Source organism: Drosophila takahashii, chromosome X (assembly GCF_030179915.1).
Source record: "Drosophila takahashii strain IR98-3 E-12201 chromosome X, DtakHiC1v2, whole genome shotgun sequence".
Classification (NCBI taxonomy): domain Eukaryota; kingdom Metazoa; phylum Arthropoda; class Insecta; order Diptera; family Drosophilidae; genus Drosophila; species Drosophila takahashii.
Window position 1 is genome coordinate 21228557 of NC_091683.1, and position 20315 is coordinate 21248871.

Consider the following 20315-nt stretch of genomic DNA (forward strand, 5'->3'; position numbering starts at 1 on the left):
AGAAAAATATATAATAATAAAACAACGTAAACACGAGAAAAACATTTGCTGGACAAACGTTAATTACGCAACAACAAGAACAACAACAAAAATAATAAAGAAATATGGGAAAATCCGAGAAAAGTTTACCCACCGAATTTGCCCCGGAATTTTTGCAATCAATTAAATATTAATTAATTGGCTTGTTGTCTTCTCTCCTTTTTGGCCAAGTTCACTTGCTAATTTTACATTTCCTAATTGCTCATCAGTCGCTTGATTGTTGACCACCCACCCACTCCCACTTTTTTGGAAAACCCCCCTTTTTTCGCGGCGTCCTCGCTCATTTAGCTGGTTAATTGCATTTCATTTAATTTCCGTAATTTCTTTTGCCCTATTGACGATATTTTGTTGCCATTTCTCGTTGCGTTGGCCCCGAAGTTTGCTGTTCATTAGCGTACCAAAGTTGCTTCCAAATCCGCGAGGGCTGGCCGGCAGGTGGCGCCACCCAAGGGGACAAAAGGTATTGAAGGGGTCGAATTACTAACCACCTTTCCATCTGCAACTTGGCCCTTTCACTGCTAATTGCACAGCATTTTAGTGTCCCCATTTTGTATTGCTGTTTTGTACATTGTATTTTTTTAACATTTTATTTCTTGGCTTTATATGGTAGTAAAAAGTCCATCTTCAGCTTTGTGAATAAAAATATTTTTAAAGCTAATTAATTACTTTTAGGAATTTAAAGAAAATAAGTTAGTCTGGTTTTTTTTGATCATGCGAGCTTAAGTTTTTATTTGGACTAAAGTCCCTCCGGGGGCGCCAAAAAAATTAAACTGATCGTTTTCTTAAGCTTTGCTTTATATGTAGACCTTTTTTTTTTTTGGTTTAAGATAATAGTAATAATACACTCAGAAAAACTAATGGCATTAAACGAACAGGTTTCGCAGCCAGAAATATTTGTAAAATAAATGTGATTATGGTGTGTATTAATGTGTATTAATATATAACATTGTTGGCTAATTTCCGTCCGGTTCAGATCTTGGTAATGGCAGTGCATCTTCCTCCCCCTGGAGAACCGAGGCTATGGATTTCGGTTGGATGCGGTAGGTGAGACCCCTGGGCGGATTTTCAGGCGGTGGCAATGGCGGCGGTTGCGGGATCAACGGCAGCGGATGCTTCAATCGCCAAGGATAGACGGCGCCATGGCGCTCCACGATGCTACATTTCTGCGCTGGCCTCAGGGCGAAGGAGAAGGTCCTTTGGATCAAGGACAATGCCTTGGCCTCGCACTGCAGGGCGTTGTACAGCTCGATCTTCTTGCGCGTCACCATGTGGCTGGTGGGTGGACTGAGGGCCTGGTTAACGCAATTATCGCGCCACAACTCGAACTCCTCCTGGGTGAAGACCAAGTTGGAGACATCGTTGATCTCGTGCAGCATCACGAGATCCTCGTAGCGCAGGCGCAGGGCCAAATTCGTGGGTATCTCGCCGACTTTGTAGCCATAGTCCAATTCCCCGAGGCCCAGAACCTCGGCAATCCGATAGTCGGGCAACTCCTCCTGCCCATTCACATTCACCCGGACAAAGCAACCGGAGACGGCCTGCTCGAAGGCGGGACGAACCAGCAGCAGGCCGATGCGATGGCGACTCAGACGCAGCTGCTCCAACTGATCGCGACTGGCCACCGGGAGATCCGGAGTGGGCGGCCTCTCGTGGCCCTCCATCCAGGACTCGTCCTCGTCGTCGATTCGCAGCGGAGAGGAGCGAAGGTGGCGCAGTTCACGGACTATTTCCGCCGCCGGACGACGGTTCCGCCGGATTCGCTGGCCGGACATTCAAAGGGATTGCTTTACTCCGCCGCCAAATGGTGGGCTAAACATTTAAATAATTTTTCGGTGACTTTTAGGATTTGCCTGGACCAAAAAATGAGTAGTGACAACTGGATCGGGGAGACGGGAAATAGTTTTTGAGAAAATTCATAAAAGAAAATAATTCAAAGGCTACTGGGAAACAGAAGTTCTTTCTGTAGTGGTAAATTAAAAAGAATTTACAATATTTAAATTATAATCAAAATTTAACAATTTTAAAGAAAATTGTATTATATTAATACCTATTTTATTATACAGCTTCTAAATTATTTTATTTTATTATTCTCTCAGTGTTTTGTGCAGCACTAATTTGGCATTTCAATTGTCTTTGGCGGCCAAATTGTAAAAGGATTTTACGAGCTTATATGTGGTTTTGGGTAAAGGATTTAAATATACCCTATTTAAAATCTGTAAAAAGTCTTGTTTACAAGTTTTGTTTATTTTAATAACAAATAAATTCTTAAATTGAATAATTTTGCATTAGGTCCAACGACAAAACAAATAATAAGCTTAAGCCTTCTAAATACAATTTATTTTAAATCTTGCGTTTGAAATAAAATTGAGTATGTACATTTTGATTTTTATTTAAAAAAACTATAACTAAACAAATTGTCTTTAAAAATGTTATATTTTTTATGATTATTATTGAATAATAAAATATTTTAATTTTTATTACAGGGTATACTTGCTTTCTTTTTTTCTAGCTCATCCATTTGAATGCATTTAACGACCCGCCTTCGCTTTATGCCCTCCATAAATGCCAGGGGCCAAAACTATTAAATTTATATTAATTTTGCAGTTTTTCCTTGGCTAGCATTTCACTTGGCACCCGCTGCTTAACCCCCTATTGCCCCCACTTGCCGATTATATATACCTGCTGGAGTAAAAGCGGCGGAAGGGGGTGGATCTTTTCCCATTTGGCAAAAGATTTATTATACAATTGCTTTAATTACAGTTGCAGCTAATTGTATGCGGACCTCCCGGGCAGATGCTACTTTTGATGCTGGCACAGAGCCCATTCAGTGGGTGGTTAGTGGGTGGTGTTTGGTGGGCCAACGGATGGATAGTGGGTGGTGTTTGCCTGATGGAGGGGTAATGCAAAATCTTTGCATGCTTTGTATGTGAGTCTGCATAAATAACTTGGTTGTATGTGTGCCACATCGAATATGCTGCTCACGCACAAATTCTCCTTGCGCTGCTCCTCGGCCTTGCCAACCCATCCTCCATCCCCTCCCTCTCTCTTTTTTGCACCACCCCCTACCTCAGAGTCTTTGGATCCTCCGCCCCATCCTTCAACATGCGCACACACTTAAGGGCAAACTCGTTTATGCAAGCTCAGTCATCATCATCATCATCGGCATCCACATCCACCGGCACAACAGCATCACTATCCAGGCCATCCTATATCCCATATCCTTCAGCCCCTCCCCCCAATCAACCCCCCTCATCACCCCTCCCCATTAGTGCGCAACACCTCCTCATCTTCGATGAGCTGACCAACAGAAATTCCCTTCGATTTCGATGATGGTTTCTTTTTTGGCCAAAAAGCAAAAGAATACACTACTCAAAAATTTTTTATTAACAAAAAAATGAAGCTAAAAATCATAAACTGAACAACCACTATTAAAAAGAATTCAATAAATGAAATATTTAATATTTAATTTATGTTACATTTTGATGTGCTTTCTAACGTTATTATTTTTTAAAATAACTAATTTGTAATTTAAAATTTACCAATTAACGCATATTTTTTTATTAAGTCTGAAATTATTTATTGAATTTTGAAATATATATTTTTTTATTGATTTTTGAGCTCTGGATATTTTTCAGTGCACCAACGATGATAGAGGTGGATAAAGATTCAAGTTGAAGAAGGATACGATGCAGTTGAGGGAAAAGTTGGGGCAAGAGGTACCAACCAAAAAAAAACCATAAGAGTGGGGCTTTGTTTTATAATAAATTTATAAATCCAGTTTGTTAGATCAATGCCCTACTGAAATGTAAAAACTGGGACAGCAATCGAGAAAATTAAAAAAAGCAGAGCGAGGAATGAAAATCCATAATTCTATTTAAAGAGCCACCTTTCGAAATTAGTATTCGTTTTATCTATATTTCATTGTCCGATTGGCAAATGAAATACGATTCCCTGGCACAATCGATATCGTTCATTAGTCCTCTATCCAGTTGCACACAATCCTCGTTGCCATTCAAATCGTTGGGCTCTCCGGGCCACCACTTCAAATATGGTTTCTTGCCGGAAGCTTCGGATACGAACTGGCCCTCCTTTTCCCGATCGTTGGTGCCCAGCCAGTAGCGACCATTGAGTTTGGGCTCCAGGACATTCAGTTCCCGTTGGTCCTTGATCGATGCCAGATGTCCACCCATTTTGCGGCACGTGGAGGCAGCCGAAACCCAGTTGAGCTTATATTTATTCTCTATGTAGAAGTACCGAGTTCCGATTTGCTGAAAGGCTGCTTGTTGCTCTTCCATTTTGGCCGGCAGTACCTGTAGTTTTGCCTTCAGGGAATCCTGAAGAGCCGCAAATTGGCTTCCCATATCGGATTTCAGCTCTACCATCTGGCTTTCCATTTTGGTTTGAAGCAATTGGAGTTGGTTCTTCAGTGCGGAATCCAGGGGTTTCAAAAGGTCCTGCAGATGTCCCTCCGTTCGGTTGAAAATCCTCTCGAAATCCTCGGACGCTGGGGCTCTTTTGCAGGACTCTTCAAGCGCTTGGTTCTGTTTATCCAGTTTTGCCTGGACTTCAAGGAGCTGGCCATCCAACTGACTTTGAATAACTGATTTCTGTTCCTTAATCATGTTCTGCAGCCCATTAAATTGGATCTTAGTTTCGGAAATTAGCGCCAAAAGCTGTTTCTCCGTTTCGTTTAGCCTCGCCTCGAAGACTTCGGGGGTCATCTCCTTCAGGTTTCCCTTGATTATTGTCCACTGGACCTGCAGCCAAAACTGGACTGCCTGAAGTCTCTCCTGAATAATCTGCTGCTCCTCTTGGATCCTGTCCAGCTTTATCTCCGTTTCAGGAATCATATTGAGTACCGGATGCAGTTGACTGAGGCAGAACTGTCCACACTGATTTGCAGGATCGCTTAGTGCACAAATGTATCCATTATTATCCTGGCAGTTCGCCAATGTGAGAAGAAACCCCAAGAAAAGGTATGCTAGCTTCTCCATTCTGAAAAAGATACAACCAAACGACGTGAACTCTAAAAACTCACTGCAATATGTGCAATTCTTGAAGAAAACAAGAAACAGACAATTTTGCTGATAAAAATCACATCTAAAAAAAAAGAATTTACAACGGGGTTTATTAAGTAATAAAATATGATGCATACATAAATAGTACAGGTTTCAAGCAAGAAAATTCTCATTTAAATAATTGCTTGATTAAAAATGTTTTCATTAAAAAGTATGTATTTGCATTTTTTGCAAAACAAAATAGTTTTATCATTATTTTCGTAACTATTTAAAATTATTATTTAAGAATGTCGACGTTATGGAAGTTCGACTGTTTATGATAAATACAAACTGTCTGGTTTATCTAGCTCTTTAACGCCTTTTAATCTGACTTGCTGAATTCTAAGAATTTTGATAAGGCAGCGAGACTTTTTCTACCATGGCTAGTTAAGAATAGATCGCTTTTCTTGGAATGGACAGATAACATATTTAAATTAACAATGTGTAAATTGACTCACTTGGTGTTACAGATCAGAAATCTTTATGTAATGAGGCCGGTGTAAAACAAGATAATCCGTTTGGCTAACTTTTAAACAAAATCATGGGGCGTTGAAGTTTTTAAAACGCCGTTAGCCCGAACATCATGCAAATAATCTGAACTGAGTGGCTATGAGTGTGAAAAATCCTAGAAAATGCTGAATGCCATGAGACCCATCCATCACGAGGGCATCAGCTGGTGAGGACCCGACATCAAGTCTGCGAGGCTTAAGAACTTTTCCTCGAACACCTTTGGGCCGGGGGCGAAGTACAGTCACCGCCATGGAGGCGAGTGAGCCACGCCTTGACGTTGACAGGCAGTGCAAAAAGTTTGCGTCCATGAGTAGAAGAATGACCAGCGAGGGAGGAGCTTCTGAGGGGGGCGGAACCCTCATCCAGTTGGCTGACATGCCAAGCCCATGGCCCATAACCCATTCCCATGCTGCCACACAGGGCTGTCCAGTAATGTACACACAAGTATTTAACTGGCTCGTCTTTAAAACTTAATTAAATGCAAGAAAATTTATTAAATGCTCAGCATTTTTAGCTGATTGCAAGGTCACACTACACCTAGTTTTTAGGTTTCATGGTCACACTGCTGCTTTAAAAAAGTTGCAAAATAAGCTTTAAAAGCAAAAAACTTAAAAACCTAACCCAATTAGCTTCACAATTGTATAAACAAGATTAGCAGTCATAATTTAATTAAAAAATTAATAAATTTAATAAAACATTTAATAAAAACTAAAGCCACCCGTAGAATATTATCCCTTGAGCTGTCAGCGATTTCGATTTAGCAACATTTACTCGGTAATATTTGAAATAAACTTGATGGCGAGAGGTGGCAGAATGCAAACGCACAAAATTCAGCAGCTCAAGTGCTGGAAAATTCCCATACAGCGAATGGCGGTGGACGCAGGCTGGCTGAGAACGAATCTAGGATACGGATACCCATGTCAAAAAAAGAAACTGGCAAAAGGAAAGTGGGAAAGTGGGAAAGCGGGAAATGTGACTAGGCCAGGGGCAGTTGCCAGTTGCGAGTTGCCAGTTGGCAGCGCGGCAAGGAAACTTGTTTGTTGCACAGAAACAAAAGCGCTTCCGCTTTTCATGTAAAATGACAGAAACAAGTGTTAATGGTTTTGGGCTTAGGCAAAAGGCAATGGAGCCGCCGAGCGCGAATGCGAGGAAAAAGGACGATGGACGCAGGATAAAGGACGGCTGGACAATGTGCAGTCCAGGCAGATTAGATATCACATTAAAGGTATGCTGGAGGAGAAGTAAAGTCACTTTTTTTTAAGTAATCTTGGGGTAGCTATAAGCTATAAATGTACAATGTACACATGATAAATAGCTATATGTAAGACTTAATCTCTTTTTATCACAAATATATAAATATAAAAACCTTAAATTCAAAAACTATATTTTAAAAACGTTTGCAAGCAAGGTCACACTGCACACAAATTTAAGCTAATGAGGTAGAACTAAGTTTAATTTGTTAATGCCAAAATATTTTTTATACCCTTGCAGAGGGTATTATGATTTCAGTCAGAAGTTTGCAACGCAGTGAAGGAGACGTTTCCGACCCCATAAAGTATATATATTCTTGATCAGCATCACAAGACGAGTCGATCTAGCCATGTCCGTCTGTCCGTCTGTCCGTCCGTCTGTCCGTCTGTCCGTCTGTCTGTTTCTACGCAAACTAGTCTCTCAGTTTTTGAGCTATCGGGACAAAACTTTCGCAAAAGTCTTCTTTCTATTGCAGGTAGTATATATGTCGGAGCCGACCGGATCGGACAACTATATCTTATAGCTCCCATAGGAACAATCGGAAAAAAAAAAAACTTTAAAAAATTCTAGCTTCGGTGTTTTTTGAAATATAACCTTCTACTTTTGGGGATGTTATTTTTTAAATATTTCTGAATTTCGAATTAATTATTTAAAAATCGGACTACTATATCATATAGCTGCCATAGGAACGATCGGAAAATTAATGGAAAAGTAATAGGAAATAAATTCTAGCTTCTTTGGTTTTTATTGTATTATCTTCTACTCTAGGATATGACTCTTTTTAAATATTTCCGAATTTCAATTTTAATTTGATCAAAATCGGACGACTATATCATATAGCTGCCATAGGAACGATCGGAAAATTAATGCAAAATATTAGAAAATTGAACATTTTTGCGATTTGTTAATTAATAGGAATGATCTGCAAGGGTATATAAGCTTCGGCTGGCCGAAGCTAGCTTCCTTTCTTGTTTTTGAATAATTTTTTTGGATTACCTATCAGAAACCAAAATTAATCTAGTGGTAAAATAAAAAATACTCCAATAAGGTCACACTTTTTCAAGAAACTATGTTAGAAATCGACTCACAAAAAATTAAATAATTTGATTAATTTGATCAAGGCAAAGTTAAAGTTTTTAAAATTTAAAAAATCAATACAGAAGTTAAAGACCAGTCTAGATATTGTTTGCTTCCTATTCCCCTTTGATGGTTTTATCAAGCTAATTTGTGGTCTTCCTTTATGACAATCAACTCTGGTTGCGTGTAAGTCTTACTTCCGATTTTTCCTAGGCTTTTCTCTGCCTCGTCTTTTCCCCTCCCCTTTTCCCCTCGCCATTTTTTTATTTTTTGCAGTCTCTTTTCCCCGCTTCTCGCCTACCGATTTCTCAGTCTGGGCCAATTTCAGTGTGAAACCACCAGTCTGCCCCGCAAAACCCCAAAAACCCAACCACTAGACCCTTGCACCAACTTCCCGGCCCCCTCTGCACTCTTTTTTTCACTCCGCCCCTGTCTCTGTCTGTGACGTGAGCTCTTTTGCTATTTTGAGTTGGATTTTTTTGCTACTTTTTTTGCCAGTACATTTTTTTTTTTGCCTTGTGCAGTTGCAGCTTTTTGCATTTTACCTCCAGGAATTTTTCGTTCCGTATGCATATGCAAATGCCTCGGCCTACATGTGTCGGTGTCTGTTACCCCACAAAACCCCCTCTGCACTGCGCCCCTTTTTTCGCTACCCCTTTTTTCGTAGCATATGGGAAACTTTTGCCAGCATGTTGCCTACTGCATTTTTTTCCTGCACTCATTTCTTGCTGATTCCGGACTCCTACTGCCTCCCCAACCTGCCACGCCCCCTTACTCTAGTGCAGAATTACAATAATGAAAATGTATTTGCAAAACTCGCCTAATTAGTTGAATATGAGCCATGTTGGGTATTCAAATATGCACAGGCAAGCTGTCAGACAGGGACAGCCTGAAAAGAAAGAGACAGTCGGTGTGGGAGAGAGAGAGAGGGAGAGAAAAGGAGCGGGGGAAAGTATGGCACAGATAGCAAACACGAACTGCAAGAAGCTAAAAAAAAGTTGCTCAATTGCACTGCTTTTGTTTGACAGGCAACATGGAAGCATTTATTGCAGTGTCACTGTACTAAAACTCGATATTTTCCGTAACTTGTTTTGGATTTTCTTTTTTATAATCCTATTGCCACGGTTTAAATTTAAGAATCCCTGAACTTCACAACCATGGTCACACTACACGTTCCTTTTATGTTTCTGGAGCTAGGGTCACACTGATTCGATTGCAGGAACATGATTTTCCCTTTAAGGGAAGGAAAAAACCTCTTTAAATTTCCAAAAATTATACAAAATTAGCTGGAAAAATCCGGTGACAAATTCGAGCACGGCCCATAAACCTTTTTGTAATATTAACCCACTTTTGAAGGCGTGAGGTGGGGGTGCAAGTGTTAAAGTTGTCGAGAGCATTGAACGCACCTGCTACACCTGTCCTCCGCTTTTGACTTTGGCTTAAAAACAAAGAAGTAAAACGCGCCAAATTATGATTTCCCTCTTACCTTTGGCTCAGTTTTATGCGTTTGGCAGCAGGTGAGAGCATAAATTTGTTGCCACCGAAAAAGTTTTTTTTTTTTGCTTTTTTCTTGCTTTGTGGGTGGGGACTTAGGATTTGGGCTAGAAAAAATTACGCCTGTCAAACAAGGGCAAACATAATCGACGGGCATTCGACAAGCAAATTTACACAAATCACCACATTAGTGGGCGATGTGGGCGCAGTGGGCGTGGCAGATAGGAGCACACACACATCATAATCACAACACATCAAGTGACAATCAAAACCGCAAACAGACAAACGGCATCCCAGAGCAGCCTGTAAGTGATATGTGGGGTGGGAGGTGGGGGCACTGGGGGGTTAAGGGTGCTCTGGCTGGTGGGCGGAGATTTTCCAGGGGCGGTGGGCGGTGGGAAATCCCCCAAGGGGCGTGGGTGTCCCACATGTGTCCGTAATGACGATTAACTGCTGAGCCGCAATTAACTGTGAACAGGCGGAAATACGCTGAATGACAGCTGGAAAAGCGGGTGGCGAGTGGGTGGTTGGGGAAAATAGGGCCAAAGGGGGTGGGAAAACGAGGGAAAGCGGCATCCACCGGAAGCAGTCGCTAAGGACAGAAGTCAAGGTGGAATAAAAGGCCAACGAGTGGGGCAAGGAAAACACACCAGGAAATGAAATGCAGAATAAAACAATTGGGTAAAGTAAAAAAAAAAAACAAATTAGCACTTGAATAAATAAAAAAAAAAGAAAAATATGTGCAGCTAATAGAGAAAAATACTGTCATTTAATAAATATTTAATTTATTTGTAAATAAATAAGTTAGCAAGAGAAATACTCCTCAAAAAGAAAACGAAGTACAGCTAAAAGGGAATAAATATTAAATACAAATTTATATAAAAATTGTCTTTTTCTGGTTATTTAATACATATTTAATTTATTTATAAATAAATAAATGAGTTAGAGAAATATTAAGTTCCATTTTCCATATAGAAAATATTAATTATCACTAGATTTTTGTTAGCAATTATATAAAGTTAATTTAACCAAAGTAGCTCAACATCCTAACTTATTTATAATTTGAGCCCACAAACTCTTTTACAACGCATATCCATCTAAGCAAAAAGAGCAACAAGGACATTTAATCATTCACTTCTCAGCCTTATGAATGAATTAGATAGCAAAATGAACGAAGCTAAGTGAATAAATGATTCATAAATGATTTCTGACCAGGGAACTTTTTCTATCTCTCCGTATTCCCGCTTCCCTGTATTTATTAATAAAGAAAATGGAAAAATTGGAGCATATGTGAGAGTTTTTCCTTCGCTTTTCTTGGGGGGGCATGAGTGCGTAAGTGTGAGTTTTGTGATATGAATGAGTGCCGACAAAGGCAAACAAATGCGCAAATAAATCGAGCTGGGGGGGATGGGAATGGGAAAAGTGGCAGGTGGGCGGGAAAAGTGGGTGGAAAATATGGGGGAGTGGGAAAAGCGGGAGCGTGAAGGACAGCGGAGCACGGATAATGATTATGATGGGCGCCCCACCTAGGCACGCATTTTGGCCCAACTTTGGATGACAATTGCAGCGCATATCCGCTTCCGGTACAGGCACCCCCCTCCCCCCTCTTACACACACACACACACACAGAGAGACACACAGCCACAGGACATTTATCCTAATCACACATACACACGCACGCAGGACACTGAGAGCTTATTTATGTGCCCAACTTCTTTTCGACATTGTTCTTTTATTATTTTAGTCCTTGTCGCCCCACTCCCCCCCTCATCGCCACACCCCCTGCAGAATCTTCCTGCCATTTTTGTCGCAATTTAGCTAAAAGCGTCGTCTAAGAGGAAGTCCTTTTTATACTCGCATTCCCCACCTCCATTGCCGCAATGCCGCTGTCGTTGCCGTTGTCCTTAATCTCATTCCACATCGGCTGCTGCTCCTTTTGACATGCCCTCATAAAGGAAAAGTCGACGAAAATGGTGGGTGTGGCCGGAAAAGCGACGGCTTACCAAAACCGCCTTTGTCCTTTTGATATAGCATCCTCCATTTCTCGGCAGATCTCTCGTCTCGGAAATTGTGAGCCATTTCCCCGAGCACTTAATCGATTAATTAAAAACAATCAGGTGATTTTCACCGGGCATAAAAAAATATTAAAAAGAACTATGTAGAAGTTTAAAAATACAAAATTATTAAGAAAAATCTTTGGGGATTACATAAATATACAATTACTTACACCATGTCTGTGGCTTTATCTCTGCTTCATTCCACGTGTTTTGATTATAATTTTGTGTTTGGGGCCTGTTATTTTCCAGTCGCATTTTCCAACTACACAGAAAGTGTGGAAAACAGTTAAAAGTTGTGCTCCGTTTGTCGTTAAGTTTCAGTGCACGGCCGTTAGGTGGAGCTTTATGGGCACATTTCAGCATTTTCCATATGTTCTTAAGGCACTGAAAGAAAATGTGTAACTTAAGCCCAGAAATATAATTCGAAACATTGTCAAAAGGGAAAAGATCTATATTTCAAATATTAGCCTAAAAAAATTTCTGGGTTTCTTTATTGATTGGAATAAGAATTTTCCATTTCTTTAAATGTATAATACCTTCTAAAAAAATCTCAACAATTTTGCATTAAAAATTATATTTTTTCTTAATGTTTAACTTCCCTCAAAATTTGATTATAATATTATAATTAATATTATTTATTAAGATATGTTAAGAGCTAAAATCGGTAATTTAAAAATTTTTAAATAAAATGTGTAGTTGTTAAAAGTTTTAAATAAAAGAATTCCCTTAATTTTCAGAAGATATTCCTAATGCTACTGCCGTTTTTGGCGCAGTGCTTAGTTCGGAGTTGCCGTGCTCCTCCGACTTGACTTATTACTCGCAGAAAAAGCAACACACACATGTGCTGTAAAAATGAAAATGGCGCTACAAAAATGAGAAATGAAGAATGACAACATCAAATTAGCTTCATAAAAATGTCGACTCGCTCAGTGCCACTGAGTTTTTGGGTGGTGTGAAACAATACAGTTTATAAAAATGAGAGTGCAAAAATATTTTTATGATAAATGACTGTAAACGAGCACGTGAGATGAGGGTAGAATGGGGAGTACAGGGAGTTCGGGGAGTGGGGCACCGAACTTGGAGCCAAGGACATTCCATAGACATAAACGTGCTGCTGTCAACCGCACACGCACATGCCGGCACACCCACACACGCACGCCCACACAGGGACATCTATATGACAGGAGCATTTTGGCGTCGACGTTGACATTGACGCCATTTCCGGCCGACGCGGGAAAGCGGGAAAAGCGGGAAAGTGCCAAAGGTACGGCAGCAACAGTTGTCCTTTGTCGCCCGAAACCCCCTTCTTCTTCTTCCCCAATTTCGGGATTTACCACCCCACTCAACCCACAAGATTTTTCCCACACCCGCGGCGACATGTGTCACACGCACACTGATGTAACCTAGCCTAGAGTTTTATTTTATATTTCCCCCGCTTCTTTTTTTTGCGACAAGTTTAGCGATCTTGTTGTCGAATTTAAGGGAGATTGCTTACATGGGCACAGCCAGAAGAAATGGGAAAAGCTTAAGAATTCGCGCTTTGATTTCTAGCTTAGAAAAAAATTGTAGAAAGTGCAGATATTTAGTCGAATTTAAAATAATTTTTCGTCACAAAATTTGCTATCAGATCGTTACTATGTTTTACCTCCTTAAGAGGTGTTTCTGTTTCATATTTAAGATTCTTTATTTAAGATTAAGAATGCTTAAGAATCCGAGTCTTAGTCCTATTAGTTCTAAATCCTCTTTAATAACTTTTAAATTATAATAAGAAGTCTATTGATAAGGAGATTGAGATATATAAATAAAAATATCATAAAATTATTAAAAATAACCTCAGCTATAAAAGTAATGCTATTTTTATATTCAATGTGGAATCTTTTTCATATTCATTTTAACGGTTTGCCAGAAGGTAGTTTTTAATTTTCTTGAGTTATTTTGCACACTCAATAAATCCAGCATAAATTCACCCCCGCTGTACAGTACAGTGCAGTACAGTGGAGCTTTTAAGGACTCTTACAAAACCACTTTGCCATCTGTTGCGGTGCTCCATATAAACTCAATATTATGATAATACCGAAAACCGTACAATTCCATTGGCAAAAGTTATTGACCGCATGCCGAAAGTTTTCATAGATTGGAATTATTTTGGCTTCCTTGCCGGTCGGTTGGCAAGTTTTGCGTGTACAGTCAACCGAAACTTATTATTAATATCCTTTAGTATGCTGCAGTGTGAATTTTACTGCCAAGCTTAGCTTTTGCTATTTGTTTAATTAGATTTCTCAAGTGGGAACCTCAGAAACCGCACATTTTCTCAAGACTTTCGTTGGACGGGGGGCGTTTCCATTGCAGCCGCCTGCAATTTTTCGAACTGTTGCTCTTTGCAAAAGGGTGGGGTGAAAAACCGCAGAAGAAAATCCCTCGGCCAGTTTTCCCTTTCCTCCGCCCCTCCACCCCATTGCCCCATTGCCATCGAAACAAAGCCATTTTTCTACGGCGCTGTCTCGCAAATATTTCAGTGAGAACTTTAGCATTTTGTGCACTTTAATTTGCGGTTAGCAGAACTCGCAAAGTTTTTCTCCAACCTTAGGAGCCCAGAAACCCGAGTGACCGCATCAAAGAGCCACTGCGAGGGCCATTTGTAAACAGACAAAAGCTAATAGCTGCGGCACGAAAACTTCCACCAACAACAACCAACAATGAAGCCTGCACTTCCTCATCTCAACTAATTCCGGTTTCATTATAATATTTCGTTTTCCCATTGTTCTGCAACTATTCGCAAGATTTCCATTTGACTCAATTAGGAATTTCGCAGAAAGCAAAAAGCATGTCAAGTAAGTCGGTTTAACGGTGAAGATAAGGAAAACTTTACTGTGGTATTATGCAAATTTAATAGGCTTTGGATAGAATAATATAATAGAAATTAAAGTTATTCATTTAATAATTAAAACCTATTCTACGCCAAATAATATTTTTCATGTTTAAAAATTTAAAATTGAGTGACTATTCCGATTTGGGTAATTTTTGCATTAAAAAATAAATAAATAAAATAATAAATATATTTTAATGAAGGGATTAAAGCAACTCTTTATTTATAAATTATATTATAATATTTATAAATATAAATTAGACTAGATTTTTTTTTTTATTAAAATAAATAATATTTACATTTTAAATACATTTTTTAAATCTTATAGCCACGGCTCTACAAAAATCATTAAAAATAGAATTTTCTTTAATAAAATTCAGCATGTAATAATTCAATTAGACTAATTATAAATACCTTTCGAAATTCCCAAACACAGCAACCGACGTCGCTTTAAACTCTCGTTGGGTTAATCGCAAAGTGCTCTAATTGAATTTCATTTCGCATTAAAGCGCCCCAGTGGGCGTGGCAGTGGGTTAGAAGGGAGGGGCAGTGGGTTAACCAATCTGGGCATTATTAAATTATCCCTTAGACACCGCAATCGCACTACCCCTCCTGGATTTCCCACCCCTCCGACAGTCTTGGCTTTTGTTATTATGAGCTTTACTTTGGCTTTTTGCCACTTTTCAGTTTGGTGCCAGGCGCTTTTTAGCCATTAATCTTCTTTGACGCGCTTAAATCACATGAATAACAAATTAGATGGCATATTAGTACGTGGCTTTACCGCCTTTGTAATACGGTTTTCTTTTTTTTTTTTTTCATTTTTTACTTTTTAAATCCGACAAAATGTCAAATGTTGTGGCACGAAAAAGAACAAAAATGAGGGGAAAAAGAAAAGCCCGCAAAAAGAAAGGGAAATGAGAGTGAACATTAAATAACAAAAGGATCTCGCTCCCTTGGCTCTATATATTTTTGCATAATTCATTGGCCTGTCTAACGGTGCGTATGCGTTATCCCCACTTTCCCCTTGAGCTTTTCCATTTTTCCCCCATAAACTTACACACACACATACGTTTTCGCCTCTTTGTGCTGTCAGTTTGCTAATTAGCTACGCATTTTCATTGTCGTTAAAACTCCTTTCATATGCATATTTACCCACTCCGCGCGAGTATTTATATATGTTTTTCGCCTTGTGTCCCTTCGTTCTTTTAATGCAATTTAATTATTTTGCTATATGTTTGTGTCACAGACAGAAAGACAAAGCCCATGTCTTGTGACATGTGCCATTTGCGAGAGCCCCCGAACCATTTTCCCTCACAATTTGATAAATTATATGCATTTTTAATCTAATTAAATTGCAACAGGCGGCAAATGTCACTGGCTGCTGTTTGCTGTTATTATTGCCGTTGTCTTCCGATTTCCCATGATTAATGGGTGTTACAAAAAAAAGCCAGAAAATAATTGTAAGATGTCTGTAGTTGGGGTAAGAGCCCATCTTTATCCGCCATATTTTTCATTTTGATTTTCCTAACTATTCCGAAATGGGCTGCAAAAATTGAAATCCCACTTTACTTAAAAATAAAAATTTCATATTTTTTGGATTTTGTAAGAGAAGTGCGAAATAAAATAAAAATAAACAGCCTAGAGGCAGATTTATCATCATTTCGCGGGATTTGGCCAGCCATTAAATATCCGCCTATAAACATGGCCTGGAAATAATTTCGCGATAAGCTCAAACCATGGACAAATATGCATATTTATGTATTTATGTGTGTGCTCCCATAACCGATTTCATTTTTATTTTTATTTTTTGTTAGCTGTGTGCTTGTTATGCGATAATTGCATTTAAGGCACAAGCCGCTTAAAAGCAGATTTGCTATCTCGCTTCTTTTTCAAATAGTCGCACTGCGAAAATCGGTTCAGTTATAAGTGGAACCATATTTAAGACGCTTAAATATACTATAAATTACGACTTATTTTAAGCCATTTTATTTGGTTTATTTTAAGTGGAATTTTTTATTCCGATCCCTAAATATTTAGGTACTCTCAAATTAAAAATATATAATTTTTTCAATTCAGTGTTGAATAAAAAACTAGAAATTAAAAAGTAAGTAAATAAAATATGAAATACCTAATTACGATTATTCCGATTTATTTTGTTTATCGCCTATTGATTATATACATTTAACAATTTGTTCGATGATATATAAAAAACTAGGAAGTTGAAAATGTAAGTAAATATGTATAAAATAAAAAAGTAAAAAGTAAAATAAATAAGTAATAAAATATAATTTATAAAAAATATAAATTTGAAAATGAAAAATTACTTAAATAGTTAGAACTGCTAGACGCAACGTCTAAACACTTCTTGTTTATAAGTTTAATTTCCTAAGTTATTTTTAAAGCTCCGTGAAGAAGTTTGAAAAGTATTAGCCAATATAAAATCCCATAACGTGGTTATACATATATGCTCTAGAAATATTTGCAAGAGCCTAAGAACAATGAGGAAATTTCCACAGACTGAAACTTTTGCCCCATTTCAACTTTCTCGTCCTTGTGCCTTTGCACACACATACACTGCAACAAATAGGCGGCAGTTAACTGGCATTCCTGACTCCTCAGCCATTGTGCCATAAAGCAGCGCAACTGTTGCACAGATGAGAATAAAAAGGAGAAAGAAAAACTTGGGGAGAAGCGCCGGAAAAGCGGGAAAAGCCACTTGGAGGAAGCTAGTTAGCTAGAGAGAGAAACAGCAGAGCCTGTTGCCACATAAACAGCAAATTTTATTAGATTACACATACGCCGGGTAGTCCCACATGGAGAAGGAGCAGGAGAAGGAGGAGGCAACTGCATCGCTGGGAAAATCAGGCGTCGGAAAATGTGAGGGGCGGGGAGAGGCGAGAAAAAGCGAGGAAAAGCGAAGTCAGAGTGCAAAATTTTTATGACTCCCAGCGGATGTTTTGATACGTTTTTATGAGACGCGCGCGTGCTGTAAGCGAACGGCGACTTCCGCTCGCCATAGGCCTCGTCTATAACTCCCGGCCACGCCCCTTCCGCCCGCTTTCCGCCCACAGCCCAGCCTGCCAGGCCCCGCCCCCTTTTCTCATCCAACAAACTGACACTGCCTTATCGCACTGTTGAGCATTTGCTTGATGTTCTCTAATAGAAAACGGCAGGGAAATCGAAAACAAGATGCGACCGAAAATATCACTTACTTCAAATGCCCTGGAATTAAAAATAAATACTTTTTCTATTAAAAAATATATAATATAAAAATTTAATATATAAACACAATTTAAAATAAAAAATGCCCCAATTTAAATATATATTAAACTTCGGGCTTATAAAAATGTTATTATTGAAATTATATGTAAATTAAATTTATATACATTTGATAAATAAAGTACAAATCTTTTTGAGTCAAGTGTTGCCATATTTGTTTTCTGTAAAATAAATATTGTCATTTATTTTTAAGAAAATATTTAAATACAAATTTTGTTAGTGGATATTTTGCATTTATTTTAAATTAAATGTTTGGTGAATATAAATATTTATGATTTTTTTTTAAATTTTTTATTTATTTATTCTCTGGTACCTCTTAGGTAATTACTGATTCCCCACAACCTAAATAATAAATTATAATGCATTAAAAAAAAATGTTTTGCCATCTCTAATGTCTAATTTTAAAGTCAATTTCAGGCGAATTCCTCACTGCTTTTAAACTTTCCATCTAGTTTAAAACACCCCCAGAAAGGGCACTAAAAAAAGGAAATATATGCATGTATCTAAATATTTGCCCGACTGTCTTTCGCATTTATTGCAGGGCGACCAACTAGGCGAAGATTGAAGTGATTGCCATGAAGTCGAAATTGGTTCTGACAGGGAAGTCGGTCCTTTGCATAAACAAATTCATCGGCAGTTGGCAAAAGGAACTCGAATTGATGACACATAAAAGCGAAGTGGGAGCAAAATAAAAGGAGGATGGGCGAAAGAAAAAAAAAAGATGGACCAAGATGCTCGTAGAATTTTATTTGCCCATAAATGCGGGGAAGGGGCGTCTAAAAGGGGTTACTTTAAGCCAGCATAGGATTTTGTTTTAATAAAGTTTCCTCGTCTCGAAATAAATAACCAATAGCCGGCTTTGAAAGTCTAGAAATGTAGAAATCTGTCTCAACAAATTCGTGTCGTGTCCAACTTTTTCACAACAGATCTCTGCTAATTTAAATCGAGTGAAACCTGGGAGAATCTTGAAAACTTTTGCCTCACATCTCTCTCTTGGCACTTCCCCATAAATCTCTGGCCTCGATGGCTGACAAACGTTTAACTCCATGGCTTCGCCGTCATTTGGCCTGAAGTTGTGGGACTAACTAACTATGTGACCCGAACCCATAACACATTCCTCTCTTTAAAAGTTGCCCAAACTTTGGCAGCAGCCCTCTTACATTATCCTCGGCTCTGGGAGAACCTTTGCCCCCCGAAAAACTCGAACGACCCCTTTCCCTGGTCCCATGTTGAAAAACTGAAAATACTGAAAGGCCCCCTTCCCCACTTTTTCCTATGGAGCATACTTTTTGGGCATGGCAAATGGCAGCGCTGATTTACTTTGCAATTACAGCCAACCGAGTGCCTGAGATGAAAGTGGGAGGTGGGCGGTGGGTGGGTCGAAAGGGGGTCTAAAGCAATGAACTAGAAAGCTGTCTGATTAGCGTACAGCTAGGAAAAGTTTCTCCACTTACACTCACACACACACAGATTTATTGAGCCCGCTGTCCGCGTCAATAATTTGCATGGGTTAAACGAATAAGAGGGAAGAAAATCAGAAAATCCGGGGGTTAAGTCAACCTAGACCCCCTTAACCCCCTCATGCCTGACTTCCTGTGTCAATGGCCAGGGATTTACCTATGTGTCTGCATAAGTGTGTGTGAGTCCAAGAGAGAGAGTGTAAAAGCGTGTTTGAAAAAAACTTTCTACACTTCAGCTCAAGTTACTTATTTTTCGTTTTTTTACAGGGTATTTTATTTATGCCACAAACTATTTGGTTAAGTACCTAAATCACTTTACAAGTTTCTAAAAATTATGTTTAGATGATATTCCAGCAAACACAAATATTTTAAGATTTTTTTGAAACACCTTTAAAATTAGAAAACTATTGGTATATAAAATAATAAGTTATGTTAAAAAATGTTTGACCCACACTAATCAAAAGAATTACATAAACCAATTAATCCATTTTAATATGTGTTAAAAATTTAATTACATTTCATAAAAAACATATTTCTCAATTACTTGGCTAAGAAGAAAATTAAGTTAGGGCAGCTATAAAAAAATTAAACTCAATTTTCATTCATGTAATCAACATTATGATTAATTTAAAGCGCATAAAAAGCGCAAATCAATTAATTGCTGAAAACCTTAAGAGCATTTTATAATCGGTTTAAGCACGTTTTTTTTCTGTATTACGGTTTTTTTGCTCTTTCGCTGCAACGGCAACCGAGTGACAATAAATTGTTAAGTGCAGAAAAAGTTTATAGCCTTTGAGTGAAGTGAATGATGGCAAACACACGGCGAACACGAAGTTTAAGACGGGCGAAACCCGCTTTAAGCTCCGCTCGAACAATATCGGGGGAAGCCCCAAAAGTGCCACTGAGCGAAAAACTCAGTTAGTAGGCGAAACTGAGTGGGACATTGCCGCCTCTTTGTTGTCTGGCTGTAGATCGCTGCACAAACGAAATCCCTCACGAAACGAACACACAGCGCACTTTTGTTTAATAAAATGGGAGAAAAAAGATTATTCGATGTAAAAATAGAAACTTCTTAGAGGTTTAAGATGGGTTCTATATGTGGTTCAGAAACAGTAAAGAACTGTAGTTATGGTACGCAAAGTAGTAGTAAATGACATACTAATGAAACTAATGAAATGTTTCTTCAAAAGATTCAAAAAACATTGTGAACAATTTTTCGGATTTT

General features: G+C 38.6%; 2 protein-coding genes across 2 annotated transcripts; both read right to left on the reverse strand.

Moving 5' to 3' along the window:
- Positions 1-873: 873 nt before the first annotated feature.
- LOC108065507 (RNA polymerase-associated protein RTF1 homolog) lies at positions 874-1938 on the reverse strand. The gene has a single exon (XM_017153507.3). The coding sequence runs from the start codon at positions 1809-1811 to the stop codon at positions 993-995; it is 819 nt and encodes a 272-aa protein (XP_017008996.2). The 5' UTR covers positions 1812-1938; the 3' UTR covers positions 874-992.
- A 1586-nt stretch (positions 1939-3524) lies between these two features.
- LOC108065506 (low affinity immunoglobulin epsilon Fc receptor-like) lies at positions 3525-5064 on the reverse strand. The gene has a single exon (XM_017153506.3). The coding sequence runs from the start codon at positions 5031-5033 to the stop codon at positions 3951-3953; it is 1083 nt and encodes a 360-aa protein (XP_017008995.2). The 5' UTR covers positions 5034-5064; the 3' UTR covers positions 3525-3950.
- Positions 5065-20315: the final 15251 nt, after the last annotated feature.

Bases quoted from the DNA above. Each gene is read 5' to 3' on its own strand.
- LOC108065506 (XM_017153506.3), bottom strand. From the start codon at position 5,033: ATGGAGAAGCTAGCATACCTTTTCTTGGGGTTTCTTCTCACATTGGCG.
- LOC108065507 (XM_017153507.3), bottom strand. From the start codon at position 1,811: ATGTCCGGCCAGCGAATCCGGCGGAACCGTCGTCCGGCGGCGGAAATA.